Source organism: Salvelinus fontinalis, chromosome 4 (assembly GCF_029448725.1).
Source record: "Salvelinus fontinalis isolate EN_2023a chromosome 4, ASM2944872v1, whole genome shotgun sequence".
Lineage (NCBI taxonomy): Eukaryota > Metazoa > Chordata > Actinopteri > Salmoniformes > Salmonidae > Salvelinus > Salvelinus fontinalis.
In genome coordinates, this window is record NC_074668.1 from 56840456 (window position 1) to 56855138 (window position 14683).

General features: G+C 49.6%; 1 protein-coding gene across 7 annotated transcripts in view; it reads left to right on the forward strand.

Annotated features, from left to right (window-relative positions):
* The window catches only part of LOC129854034 (neuron navigator 2-like), a 97189-nt gene that overhangs the window by 47605 nt on the left and 34901 nt on the right, over positions 1-14683 (forward strand). For all 7 annotated transcript variants that reach the window (XM_055920641.1, XM_055920643.1, XM_055920644.1 and 4 more), the window contains 3 exons: positions 11875-12004; positions 12839-13142; positions 13534-14257. In XM_055920641.1, coding sequence (XP_055776616.1) covers positions 11875-12004; positions 12839-13142; positions 13534-14257 — 1158 coding nt within the window. The remainder of the gene's footprint in view (positions 1-11874; positions 12005-12838; positions 13143-13533; positions 14258-14683) is intronic.

A 14683-nucleotide genomic window follows, 5' to 3' on the forward strand; every position in this document is an offset into this window, starting at 1 on the left:
TGTGTGTGTGTGTGTGTGTGTGTGTGTGTGTGTGGATCTATGCAGAGGGTTTACATCTTCCCCTCCTCAGGGTGTGTGTGTGTTAGTGGATCTATGCAGAGGGTTTACATCTTCCCCTCCCCAGGGTGTGTGTGTGTGTTAGTGGATCTATGCAGAGGGTTTACATCTTCCCCTCCTCAGGGAGTGTGTGTGTGTGTGTGTGTGTGTTAATGGATCTATGCAGAGAGTTTACATCTTCCCCTCCTCAGGGTGTGTGTGTGTGTGTGTGTGGATCTATGCAGAGGGTTTACATCTTCCCCTCCTCAGGGTGTGTGTGTGTTAGTGGATCTATGCAGAGGGTTTACATCTTCCCCTCCTCAGGGTGTGTGTGTGTGTGTGTGTTAGTGGATCTATGCAGAGGGTTTACATCTTCCCTTCCTCAGTGTGTGTGTGTGTGTGCGCGCAGCCTAAGGAGTTACAGTTATTTACAGCACCCTCTCAACACCCCAACCCCCTGAAGCCCACAGCAACCCCAATGCCCATTTCCGTACCTGTCTGGACTTGACTAGGCCCCTCAGGCAATTGAGAAGTAGGGAGGTTCTCAGGTAAAGGTTACACTTGGCAGTAAAACGGATGGACAGAATCGCTTCCTCTCTCTCTCTCTCTCTCTCTCTCTCTCTCTCTCTCTCTCACTCTCTCTCTCTCTCACTCTCTCACTCTCTCACTCTCTCACTCTTTCACTCTTTCACTCTTCATTCCCCCTTTTGCTCTCTCTTTCCACTGTCTCTCCCTCCTCTTTCCACTGTCTCTCCCTCCTCTTTCCACTGTCTCTCACTCCTCTTTCCACTGTCTCTCACTCCTCTTTCCACTGTCTCTCACTCCTCTTTCCACTGTCTCTCACTCCTCTTTCCACTGTCTCTCCCTCCTCTTTCCACTGTCTCTCCCTCCTCTTTCCACTGTCTCTCCCTCCTCTTTCCACTGTCTCTCCCTCCTCTTTCCACTGTCTCTCCCTCCTCTTTCCACTGTCTCTCTCTCCTCTTTCCACTGTCTCTCCCTCCTCTTTCCACTGTCTCTCCCTCCTCTTTCCACTGTCTCTCCCTCCTCTTTCCACTGTCTCTCTCTCCTCTTTCCACTGTCTCTCCCTCCTCTTTCCACTGTCTCTCCCTCCTCTTTCCACTGTCTCTCTCTCCTCTTTCCACTGTCTCTCTCTCCTCTTTCCACTGTCTCTCCCTCCTCTTTCCACTGTCTCTCCCTCCTCTTTCCACTGTCTCTCCCTCCTCTTTCCACTGTCTCTCCCTCCTCTTTCCACTGTCTCTCCCTCCTCTTTCCACTGTCTCTCCCTCCTCTTTCCACTGTCTCTCCCTCCTCTTTCCACTGTCTCTCCCTCCTCTTTCCACTGTCTCTCCCTCCTCTTTCCACTGTCTCTCCCTCCTCTTTCCACTGTCTCTCTCTCCTCTTTCCACTGTCTCTCCCTCCTCTTTCCACTGTCTCTCCCTCCTCTTTCCACTGTCTCTCCCTCCTCTTTCCACTGTCTCTCCCTCCTCTTTCCACTGTCTCTCCCTCCTCTTTCCACTGTCTCTCCCTCCTCTTTCCACTGTCTCTCCCTCCTCTTTCCACTGTCTCTCTCTCCTCTTTCCACTGTCTCGCCCTCCTCTTTCCACTGTCTCTCCCTCCTCTTTCCTCCGTCTCTCTCTCTCTCTTGTGTGGTGTCTGTTTCCCTCTCTCCAGCGAAGAGGATGCTGTGGTTTTGCTCCGGGCTCTAAACATGTACAATCGCAATCTTCTCTCCCTCTCTCCTGTCATTTCATGAACCACCGATCATGTTTCTCTGATAACCTAACCAGGGAGGCCTTTTTTTGCGTGCTAATAAACTGCGCGTGCGTGTGTGTTAAACCCAGTGCCCCCAAATAACATTTCTCTGTGTCTCGTTCTAAGACTGTTCACGTAACGTCGACCCTCTAGGATCAGATCCGATATCAAAGCTCAAGTATTCCGGGGGCGTTCATTTTGAGAGTCTCATGATTCCGGCAGCACATGGGCTCTGGTCTGGAATACCAGGAGTGTTTGGATAGTGAGGCAAGAGGAGAAGATGGGTTTGTTACTGGCCTAATGCTATCCCAATGCCATCCCATTGCTATCCCAATGCTATCCTAATGCTATCATCGGTGTGTCTTTGTGTCTGGGTGTGGGTGTTAGCGATAGTAATTGCACCTGATGACTCTGCTACTGACAGCTTTCTACATTCTGTGTTTATCTATGGTTGGAGTAGTGAATGTCGGCCGCGGCAAAGTCTGTAGTCAGTGTTTTTGGAAGCACTTACTTTGGTTTGATTAGTTTGACTCTTTTGATTAGTTTGATTGATTGATTAATTTGATTGATTGGTTTTATTGGTTTGATTAGTTTGAATAGTTTGATTAGCTGATGAATGGATAATGGATCACTCACACCTTTTGTCTGCTTCAAGGCTTTTCTCTGGCTATCTCTCTCACACACACACACACACACACACACACACACACACACACACACACTTCTTGACTTATACATGGAACGCAAAATGCTATAAATCCCCTTTAGCCATGCTCTATGCAAGAACAGCACGTTCCTGTGTCCCCTGTGGCGTGTCCCCTGTGGCGTGTCCCCTGTGGCGTGTCTTTGTCATCACATATAACGCTGCTCTGAAACGCTTGCGGCATACTAGAGCAGTCTCAACATCATAGTCCACGCACGCGCACACACACACACACACACACACACACACACACACAGAAGCACGCATTCACGCACGCACATGCACCAGAGCAGTCTCAGCCCCACGGTCCACAAGACGACAGGAGTCTGAACTCCACACAGTGTGTGGTATCTGGAGCTTCACTTTGAACGTTGACCTTTCAGCTGAACTATTTTCCCAAGTCACTGATTGCCCCCAAACACACACGCACGTACCCCAGCTGCGGAAGTGCCCCTGTACTCCTGAGCACACACACCCTTGCCTTCTCCGGTGTGAGGGAGAGTATGGGATTAGACCAGGTCATAGGTCATAATTCAGATAGAGAGAGACTCCTAGGAGAGTGTACTGATGTGGTTGTAGCCATGGATACTGGTGCATCTATGGACCCCCTCTTCCCCCTGGGCTTTCCCTCTGTCAGAAAAAGAGAGAGAGTATACGACTGGGACAAAGAGGGGGAAATATAGCGAAGGAAAGTTAAATTGACAAAAAAGAGAAGGGAAAGATAGACAATAGGATTTAACAAGTTGTAGTGGAGGAGAGGAATCTGAGACGTGTGTGTGTGTGAGAGAGAAAGAGACAGCGAGAGAAAGAGATAGAGACTCCTAGGAGAGTGTACTGATGTGGTTGTAGCCATGGATACTGGTGCATCTATGGACCCTCTCTTCCCCCTGGGCTTTCCCTCTGTCGCCAGCACACCTGCCTCGCCCCTGGACACACACAAACACACATAGAGGGTGTGGTTCTTACACACAGGGAGAGAGAGAGGACGTTTTCAGTTATCTCCTTCGCTCTCTCTCTCTGACACACGCACACACTCTGCTGTAATGGTCTATGCCTTTGTCTCCGGCTGGCTGACTTTTATTGGATTAGTGCTCAGGGAAGTGGTGTTGAGCCTTGCTGTGCCACAGAGAGTGGCAGGGACCTCAACACTGGGACATACTGACTGCCTGCCATCAGGCCACTGCATCACAATGGCTGTCTTCTATTCTGGAGTGTGATCAGAAGAGCGTGGAGAAAACATGTGAAACGTGAAAGAAGGGAAGTCTGACAGAGAGAGAGAGAGAGAGACTGAAAGAGAGAGAAATGAAAAAAAACCTTTCATCCCCTGCCCCTGCCGTGTGGATATTGGTTCTGAGTAACAGACCGTGTTGGACAACCTGAACTGGTTGGTTTGGGATTCTGCTGTGAGGGGTTGCTGAGCCCCTCCTGCCCTCTCGGCCTGCGTAACGTGGTAAAGGGTAAGTGATACCTCCTCTCCCTCACGGGGGGTTGGATTGTTGAGGGGGGGTAAAACTGTGCGGAGTGGTGGGACTCGAGGTAACAAGATCAATGTGATTATTCACACTTAGTATGGGAGGGACTCACACATATGCACAAACACACACGTACAGACACAGACACCTTGTGTCCCCTTTAGCCAGTTAAAGTGAGGACTGGATAAATGAGATGAGGTCGTTTACAGTGTGTTTATGGTCTGGTGTGTGTGTATGATCTGGTGTTTGGTCTGGTGTGTGTGTGTGTGTATGTCTTCTGTCAATGTGAAATTCCACACTTGTATGTCTGCCTCCCACTGTGTCCTTTCGATCAGTGTGTGTGTGCTTTGTGATTGTGTGTGCGGTTTGTGTGCGTGTCTGCGTGCGGTGGTGTCTCTCCCACATCTGTATTGGGTGTATTTCTTTTATGGATCAGGGTAAGTCGGTTGACTCAAAGCAGAGAGAGCGAGAGATAGAGAGATAGAGAGGGAGGGAGGGAGGAAAAAAGAGAGAGAGAGAAAGGGGTGTTTGTGTTGCAAGGGAGAAAGTTTGAGAATGTAACACGCATTTCATGTCGTTTTTAGGTCTTGTTTGTTTCACACGTTAAAATATGTTTACTCAAGCTCGGAAAAATTAGAAATGAGGCTAGGGTGAGTAAGAGGAAGAGAGACTAGAGGAAGAGGTGCATTCCTGACCCTGCAGTCCAGTCGTCCAGTAGTCGTGTCGTTTCTCCGTGCTGCGGGATCAGCTGTGTCATTTAGCCACCACACAAGGATGTCCACAAGGAGAAGGAATGCACTGAGTCCTGTCCCGTCCAAGATCCTCTCCACCGCTCCTTTTCCCTCTCTCTTCCCCTATGCCTTCCCATTCTCTCCCTCCCTCTACCTCTCCCCTCCCTCCCTCCCTCCCTCACTCACCCCCCCACGCCCATTCACTTCCTCACTCTCCCCCTCCCTCACCCTGTACCTCTCTCCCATTTCTCCCTCACTCCCTCCCCTATTCTCACACCCAATCCCCAGGGTCCTGTTCAAACTGCCCTCCCCTCTTCCCCAGTGTCTCCCTCACTCCCCCCTGTGTAGAGAGGGGCCAGAGGTGGTGTTTACAGACGGACAACCAAAAAGTGGTTGTGTGTAGAGTCAGCTCAGTCAGTACACACACAGCCCAGGCCCAAACACATACTTTAGATACAACCCACACAAACACACACACACACACACACACACTGGTTTGTGTTCCTCCTGGCTGTCTACACTAAAGAATAGGTTTGGAGGAGGTTTGGGGTCAGGGTTAGTTTGGAGGTTTTGTGTTGAGGTTGTAGTGGTGCAGCCAAGCTAGAGTTCTCATGATGGGGCACTTCTAAAAACACATCTGGTTTGTCTGTGCCCGTCGCTGATGTCGCGGATGTCGGGTATATATGACTGAACGTCCTCTCAAGACTCTTTTCTCATCCTTGCCTTTATTCCCATAGAACAAACGGTCCGTCTTTGAATGCATTGCAGTGCGAAGGATTAATGGGGTGTATAGTATGCGTGCATGTGCAGGTACGCTGGTCTCTGAGTGTGTAAGCCTCACCTGTCCCCTACCCCATGATATCATCTGTGCCCACTCACCCGTCGGGGATCTATATTAGAGTGAGCTCATGTCTAGCGTGTAACCCCGTGTCCCATCCACTCACGCTGTCTCTAACAGCAGTCTACAGGACTAGTCATCTGATCCCACAACAGTCTGAGTAACAGTAGCTCCCCCTTAAACTGAGGAAATTCCTTGTTGTCCAGAGGTTATTGTCTACGTCTGAGCGTGTGTGTGCGCGTGCGTGCATCATTTTTAGGATTTTTGTTGTGGTACTTTTACCCCTTTTTCTCCCCAATTTCGTGATATCCAATTGGTAGTTACAGTCTTGTCCCGTCGCTGCAACTCCCCTACGGACTCAGGAGAGGCGAAGTGCATGCGCAAATGTATGTAAGAGTTGGAGCGAGCTGAGCCGGGTAACAATACGGGCAGAGCTTAAAGAACCACACTTCCCCAGAGACACATATATCATAAGAAAAACTAAACAAACAGAGAACAACTTAAACGGAAGGTTTTCTCAGGACGCTGTCGGACACTCCCATGGGTCCAGCCCCAACGGCAGCATTTTCTCATTGGTCAGCGGTCCCAGTTGAATAACAGCAGGGTTCATGACCCCTGACCTGTGTGTGAAAACAGAGGGCTATCTTAGGGGACACGGCGGAGAAACTAAGGCGGTAGCCCAGGAATGTGTTGATTTGGGTCAGTTCAGAGTCTATTCTCTCACCTACTGTCCCTCTCTCCCCTGCTGTCTCTCTCTGTCTCTTTTTCCTCTCTCACCTTCTGTCTCCAGATTTTCATATCGTCATACTGTTCTTCTGCCATCCCGGGATTTACGTTATTACCGGCATAGCACACAAGGGGGCGCTAAAAAGCACCCCAAAAAAAGCCATTGGGCCTCTATTGCCAAAATCCTAACAAAATTAGGCCAAGTAATAGCGAAATCACGCGTACAGTAAGCTGTTAGCTAAATGCTATCGAGCAAAAGTGAACATAAACGAATTGCAAAGACAGGCAAATTCAGCTCATAAAGTTATACAAGCATAGTTAGTAGCTACCAACTGGCATTTTCGGTGAGTGTGGACATTTACAAGCGAAAGTGAACGAGAGACATTGTGCAAGTAAACAAAGTTGTGATGCACGCTTTTCTGGTAGGAAGAGCAGAATGTGTACTCAGAGCAGAGGAGACAATCATGGAGGAGGAATAAAGCGCTAGGAGGAAGCACGGGGAAAGAATGGCAGCTGTGCAGATAACTCGGATAGCAGAGCTTTTTTGACTTCTAAAACGCGGCAGAAAGCCGCTGTAAGATGTTTAGCAGTGAATTGTTTAGCAGTGAATTGTTCAGCAGTGAATTGTTCAGCAGTGAATTGTTTAGCAGTGAATTGTTTAGCAGTGAATTGTTTAGTAGTGAATTGCGTTCGAGTGTAGCTTCATCACCTCGTGTGCGCTGCACGACAGAGACTTACCGTCAGAACGCTATGGACTCACCAGGTCCCGCTTTCTCTTGTTGTGCTCTTAACAACGAACGTGTGACTGGCTCAACTGTTCTGGGGAACTACGGTGAGCTTCATAATGCTAAATAATGTGACAGGTGAAATGAAGAACGCAATCTGCTTTATCTCCTAGCGTATTACACAGGTTGATTGCAGGTATTAACTTAAAAAGTAGCTAGAAATAGTCCCATTTATTGAAAATAAATAACTTGACGGTATTGAGCTCATGGCTTTTTTTCAAATACCCCGGTATATGGTATACCGCCCAAGCATACATTGTCTCCATCTCTCTCTCCCCTACTGTCTCTCTCCATCTCTCTTTCCCCTACTGTCTCTTTCCATCTCTCTCTCCCCTACTGTCTCTTTCCATCTCTCTCTCCCCTACTGTCTCTTTCCATCTCTCTCTCCCCTACTGTCTCTCTCTCTCCATCTCTCTCTCCCCTACTGTCTCTCTCCATCTCTCTCTCCCCTACTGTCTCTCTCTCTCCATCTCTCTCTCCCCTACTGTCTCTCTCTCTCCATCTCTCTCTCCCCTACTGTCTCTCTCTCTCTCCATCTCTCTCTCCCCTACTGTCTCTCTCTCTCTCCATCTCTCTCTCCCCTACTGTCTCTCTCTCTCTCCATCTCTCTCTCCCCTACTGTCTCTCTCTCTCTCCATCTCTCTCTCCCCTACTGTCTCTCTCTCTCTCCATCTCTCTCTCCCCTACTGTCTCTCTCTCTCCCTCTCTCTCCCCTACTGTCTCTCTCTCTCTCCATCTCTCTCTCCCCTACTGTCTCTCTCTCTCTCCATCTCTCTCTCCCCTACTGTCTCTCTCTCTCTCCATCTCTCTCTCCCCTACTGTCTCTCTCTCTCTCCATCTCTCTCTCCCCTACTGTCTCTCTCTCTCTCCATCTCTCTCTCCCCTACTGTCTCTCTCTCTCCATCTCTCTCTCCCCTACTGTCTCTCCATCTCTCTCTCCCCTACTGTCTCTTTCCGTCTCTCTAACCCCCATTGTCTCTTTCCGTCTCTCTAACCCCCATTGTCTCTTTCCGTCTCTCTAACCCCCATTGTCTCTCCATCTCTCTCTCGCCTACTTTCTCCCGTCTCTTTAACCCCGGCTGTCCCTTTCCATCGCTCTCCCCTCTACTGTCTCCTTCCATCTCTCTCTCCCCTACTCTCTCTAGTCTCTCTAACCCTCATTATCTCTCTCTCCCCTACTCTCTCCCGTCTCTCTAACCCCCATTGTCTCTCCATCTCTCTCTCCCCTACCTTCTCCCGTCTCTCTCTCCCCCATTGTCTCTCCATCTCTCTCCCCCCTACCTTCTCCCGTCTCTCTCTCCCCTACTGTCTCTCCATCTCTCTCCCCCCTACCTTCTCCCGTCTCTCTCTCCCCTACTGTCTCTCCATTTCTCTCTCCTCTGTCTCCTACTCTCCTTCTGTTACTTAGCCTTTTCTAAACTTTCTAAGAGTATTTGCTGTGGGGACTTGTGAATGTTAGTGTCAGTGTTGCAGTCTCCTAGGACTCGCTCCCGTTTTTCATCATCACGATAATGCCTGGTACTTACAAAGGCAGTGTTTTTTTTTGTTTTCTTTTCACCAGATACTTTTATAAAGAGAATAGTCTGTCTGTACACCTAACCTAATCCGAAAGGCCAATGCTCAAAAGAATCCATTTAACTCCATTTCTACAAACTACCACACGGCTGTGAAGGCCTTTGCCTTACTTAGATAGATAGATTTCTGCCTGCTCAGAAATCGACACAAAAATCAACTGAATTGATTGAAGTCTAATCACGCCCATCAATTGAACCCATAACTTTCTGACGTTTCAGTGTTCGAGTTTCATGCTTGGAACTTCTACTCTTTACTATGCTCAATGGGGGTCGGCCGTGGTTCGTGTCATCGTCCTTTCTGATTGGCTCTAAATGGCTGGGCGGTAGTTAATACGTAGGTTGCGCTGCCAGCAGGAGGCTGTGGGTTCGGGCCATGCTGCTGGGCTGATCTCTAATTAGTAATGGGGCTGTCAGTCAGTCAGGGTGGATCTGTCTGGGAACTCCGGGATCACACACACTGACACACATTACATGGATGGGAAGTTGGGAACGTCCGTGTTGGGAATGTTGGAATTGGGAATATCTTAGTTGATACTAAGGAGGAGTGTTTTGTATGTGTGTGTGTGGTTGAGTCTGTCTGTGTGGCTATGATCATACTATGAGTGGACTGTAGCTTCATACTGTCGAGTCATTTTGAAGATGCCTTGTTTTGGTTCCGTAGGATTTGGGAATGTCTTATTTGGGAGATGTCGTCGTGCTGTAATGTTACGGGTCTGGCTGCAACAGTGAACTGCTGAACTGGGCTCGGGGAAGATCCGATTACAAGCACCATGGGTGAACACTCTGTCTCTTTCACGCTTCCCTCACTCAGTCCAGAGAGAAAGAGAGATGGGGGGGGGGGGATAAGCAAGAAGAGATAAGGCGACAGGAGAGAGAGAGAGAAAAGAGGGAGAGGGAGGGATGAGTGCAGAAGACAGTCAAAAAACACAGAAAGGGCCCGAGTGAGCACGGGATAAAGGCGTGGGAGGGAGGAGGTAGACACAAAGAGAGAGTGAGACCGGCAGAGGGAGAGGCAGAAGGAGAGGGATCGAGTGAGAGGAGCAGAAGGAGAGAGAGAGAGAGGTTGTAAAGCTCAGTGTGTAACTCAGCGGTATGGACTAATGAAGCTCTCTGTCCAACTCGGCATTCTCCCCCACACTTCAGGTTTCCGCGGCATCCCAGGAACTCTGGCCAGGTAAAGAGAGTGTGTGTGTGTGTGTGTGTGATGGCTCTTTTTGGGATATTCTATGTCTTCAGAAGGATACTAGATTTTAAATATGGACACGAACCTTAGATTCTCAGTTGGTCTGTGATGTTTTACTGTCTGTCTGTCTGTCTCTGTCTGGTCTGTCTGTCTGTGTGTGGGGGGGGGGGCGATTTCCCCCACGAGCTGTGTGAACATGTTTAGACGGCTGTGGTCAGTCTAAATCTCTCCCCATTTCGCTCTGTCTGTCTGCAGCCCTGTCAAGCGCAGATATACTGTGGGTTCAAGGCAACATCAAAGCAGCCGAGCCTCGGAGCTTTAAGCTACAGATTGCAGTGCTTTTTATAGACACATCAGATCTGTATGATGTTAATGTGTTAATGTGAGATTCCCCCAGTAAGTTGTAAAGGTGTGTGTGTGTGTGTGTGTGTGTGTGTGTGTGTGTGTGTGTGTGTGTGTGTGTGTGTGTGTGTGTGTGTGTGTGTGTGTGTGTGTGTGTTTGAAGTATGATTCATGACATCATCCTGTCTGCAGATGAGGATAGAAGCTTCCTGGGCTTACGCTGATGTATTTCTGTGTGTGTGTGTCTTTAGCGACAGGGTTGTGTGTGTCTGTCGCATTAGAGGTGATGGATCTGTCCCTGGGTGACTCTAATCCAAACACCAGGATACAATAGCGTGTGTGTGTGTGTGTGTGTGTGTGTGTGTGTGTGTGTGTGTGTGTGTGTGTGTGTGTGTGTGTGTGTGGGCACCCGCGCGCTTGTGCGTGTGCTCAATAGCTGTCAAGCCTGCTTTTAACTCTTTGCCCTACCTGTGGTCCTTTCAAACTGATGTTTGACTTGTCTCATCCATAGTCTCCCTAGAGATCATTCTAGTCTCTCTTGCTGGTCTCACCCCCCCGTCCCACTGTCCAACGTCCCCTGCCCCCCCTCCTTGCCCCCAGGGTTGGGGATAGACAAACACAGCCTGTAAAAATAAAATTGTAAAAGTTGGGTTAAATACTGGTGTGTGTGTGTGTGTGTGTGTGTGTGTGTGTGTGTGTGTGTGTGTGTGTGTGTGTGTGTGTGTGTGTGTGTGTGTGTGTGTGTGTGTGTGTGTGTGTGTGTGTGTGTGTGTGTGTGTGTGTGTGTGTGTGTGTGTGTGTGTGTGTGTGTGTGTGTTGTAGAACCTTCCTGTTCCAGGTGAGTCTCCTAGTCTCCTGTGTTTGATGGACAGCTCCAGTCAGTGTGTGTGTGAGACGGAGATTTCCAAGCAGCTTGGGGCTTTATGCTGCTGCCTGACTGAGCCATGTCATAAATTCACCCTGCCTCTTAACAGGGCTTTTCTCCCTGGTGCAGAGCAAGACGGCGTGTTTTCACCCATTCATCTAGGATTACGCTCATACATAAAAATATCCCTCCTATCTCTGTGGGGTTCACCAGCCAGCTTGTACAGTCACATAGCTTTAGCTAAGCTAGTAGGGTGTCTACACTGTCATGGGGATTCATATTCAGAGCCAGAATGAGTGATACATCGCTGTCTACTGTCTAGAGCAGCGCTTTCCAACCCTGTTCCGGGGAGAGCTACCCTCCTGTAGGTTTTCGCTCCAACCCCAGTTGTGTTTAACCCGCTTCGGGCTTATCAACCAGATGATTATTTGAATCAGTTGTGCTAGGTTAGGGTTGGAGGGAAAACCTACTGGACTGTATCTCTCCAGGAATGAAGGTTGGAGAGCACTGGTCTAGCGTGCGAGTTGCTCCGTGGAGGTATGGTATTGCAGTGTGAAATATTCACCATATTCAGCCGATTCCACGTCTGGAAACAAAATGAAGGCCCTAAAGTAGAACATGTAACGCTGATTAGGTTGCTTCCATTCAACCACACGCTGAACCTTTGTTCAACTCTGTTTACAAATGAGCTACCTTTTTAAAGGCACATTTTGTACGTTTTTTTAAACCAATCCCTTCTTGGTATGTCCTTGCCTCTCTTCTCTTTGCTGTGGTTGGCGCCACACCTCTCCTCTCTTCATCTTCTTTGTCCTGGTTGAAACGGTGTTGTTTTATTAAACCTTAAATCGTTCTCTTCTTTCACTCCAGTTGGGATGACAGCAGCTCCGTGAGCAGTGGCATCAGTGACACCATCGACACGGATGACATCAACACCAGCTCCTCCATCAGCTCCTACGCCAACACACCGGCCGCACAGCGCAAGGCCCTCAACGGACAGGTCAGTGTGGAGGCTAGACGCGCGCGCGCGCGCGCACGCACACACACACACACACACACACACACAAATACAGCGCCAGGCTCTGAATGGACACACAAATAGACTCTCAGTACAGTACAGTCTCAAACTCCTGCCTCTCCCCCTCTTTCTCCTCTCCCCCTCTTTCTCCTCTCCCCCTCTTTCTCCTCTCCCCCTTAGCTCAGTGTGTTAATGATATATTCCCTTCACAGTTTGGAAGGGAATATGAGCCTGTAGTATTGCTCTGGGTGGCAGACCTGTGAACCGACTAGACTAATGTTCATGTTTGAACTGGTCTTGAGTCATTAAATACCAATTTTAAGAAGCAACAGAAAAACGGTCTGAGAAGTGATACTACTCAGCCTGTTTTGGGTGGCTTTGGGAAGGGGTGCGATGTCTGGATGACACACACCCACTGTACAATAACACTCGTTTATTTATAGTGGTTATTTTATGTAGGATAACACAGGCTGTACAAAGAAAGACCATATTCTCCCAGTGGTAGTTGACCTTTGACCCAGCACTCGATGAATATAGTCTCTTTCCATAGAAACTGTCTCCATATTGGATCCCTAAAGTGCTGAGGTTATCGCATGCTGAGTAGGGCTTCCCTTATGGTAGGCCCCAAAGAGCTTTCTGATTTTGTCCACAATCAGTATACTCTCGTGCCACTATCATCACGGCCCTATAGGCACTTATGGAAGTTACTAACTTCAACCCGATTAGCCATTCATTTAATCCCCATATATTCCCAGGCTATAGCACCATAAAATAGATCGTAACTTCCCTCTTCTCTCATCCTCTGTGTGTCCCCAGGCTGTGACGGACGCCGAGAAGCACTCGGCCTCTACCAACCCGAGCGCCGCCTGGTCAGGTGACGAGGTCAGGAGGTTGGACGGGGGGTCGGAGAGCGGGGTCAGCAGGATGGACCAGGGCTCCAAGTGGACCCGCCGGAACCCCTCTGACTTGTCTGACGAGGTGGTCTCGCAAAGGAAGACTCCCTCTATGACACACACAGGGTCCTGGAGGAAGGGCATGAGTGCTCAGGTGGGGGTGACCAACCCCAGGACTAAAGCTACTGGGACGTCAGGGTCCACCGCGATAAAAACGCACAGCACAGGTACGGGTGTTTTCTGTCCTGGCTGTGTTTTGCTGTGTTTTGCTGTCTGGGTATTTGTCTCATTTGCGATTGCATGTGCGTTTCTGTGTGGGCTCATGTTTCTTCGTCTTTGGCAGCTCATCTCCTTATGTCGGTCTGTCCGTCCGGCCGGCTGTGTACGTCTGTGTGTGTGTGTGTGTGTGTATGTACAATATGCACTGTTTCTATACGTCTATGTGTGTTTCTCTCTCCCTTTGTGTGTGTGTGTGTGTGTGTGTTTCTATGTGTCATAGAAACACACACATCGGGTGGTCTGAATCTTGAGTCCATTAACCCTTTGAGACACCACAACGATGACAAACTCTCCTCTGACCTTAACCCCTGCTGTATGTCCCATCCTGTGTACGCGCAGGTAAAACAGACGACGTCAAGGTGTCCGAGAAGGGCCGCCTCTCCCCTCGCTCCGACGGCCTCCACAGCTCGCCCTCCGACGCCGGACGCAGCAGTGACGACGAGGCCAAGAAACACGCCCCCTCCTCCACCTCCACCGCTGCCTCCGCCCGCACGTCACACCCGCACGCCCTGTCCGAACCCCACTCCCAGTCACACACACTCACCTCCCGCACCCCCACCAGCACATTTGGCTTCAAGAAGCAGAGTTCCGGGATGGTTACTATGGTTACTGCCAGTGGCGCCACCATCACAAGCGGGTCAGCGACTCTTGGCAAGATGCCCAAGTCAGGGACGAGATCCCTAGCCGGTGGGGTAAAGGTCGGTGGTCAAGATGTGGGGTCTGGTCTTGGTCACCATGACGACGGGTACCTCTCGATGAGCACCCGCTCCACACTGCAGTACCGGAGCCTTCCAAGACCCAGCCGGTCCGGCGCGGCCGCGCGTAACGGAAACCGGTCGTCGACCAGCAGCATCGAGGCGACCGTGCTTTCCGTTACCACTCACAGTAAAAGCAGAGACGTGGGAAACACTGGGAAAATGAATGGAAGTGGGACTGGGGTCTCGCTAGCCAATCAGACGGACCGAGAGAAGGGCGTGTCAGAGGGCGTGGACAACCTGAGGGGAGGGGCTTCCAACGTACCTCTCACAGGGAGACAGCAGGTTGCCTCACCCACACTGCGCAGGTGAACAGACTCACACACTCACACTCAGATGCAGAGATATAATGTCACTCACTCTTAAGTGTGGTTATTAATGACACCCATTTACAGTACAGTGTCTGAAACCTAAACAAACGCGCACCCACATTCACATCCATACACAATGGTCATGTCTGTCCACTGTAGGAGAACTATCCCTTCAGCATTTCTGTTCAGCTGCCAGGTCTGAGCCCACACTTTTCATAGTGCCAAGTCTTTATATGTGCACAGTAACACAGGCAGAGTCTTACCTCATCACTGCTGGGCTGGCTCATTAATCTCTATGGGTAATACGGCTTTGAAGATCCTGCTCTATATTGTCACCCTGCCTACCGTCTTAAGAGTCAGCACACTCTGGATATGTCCCAAATGGGGCCCTATAACAAATGTAGTGCACTAAATAAGGATTAG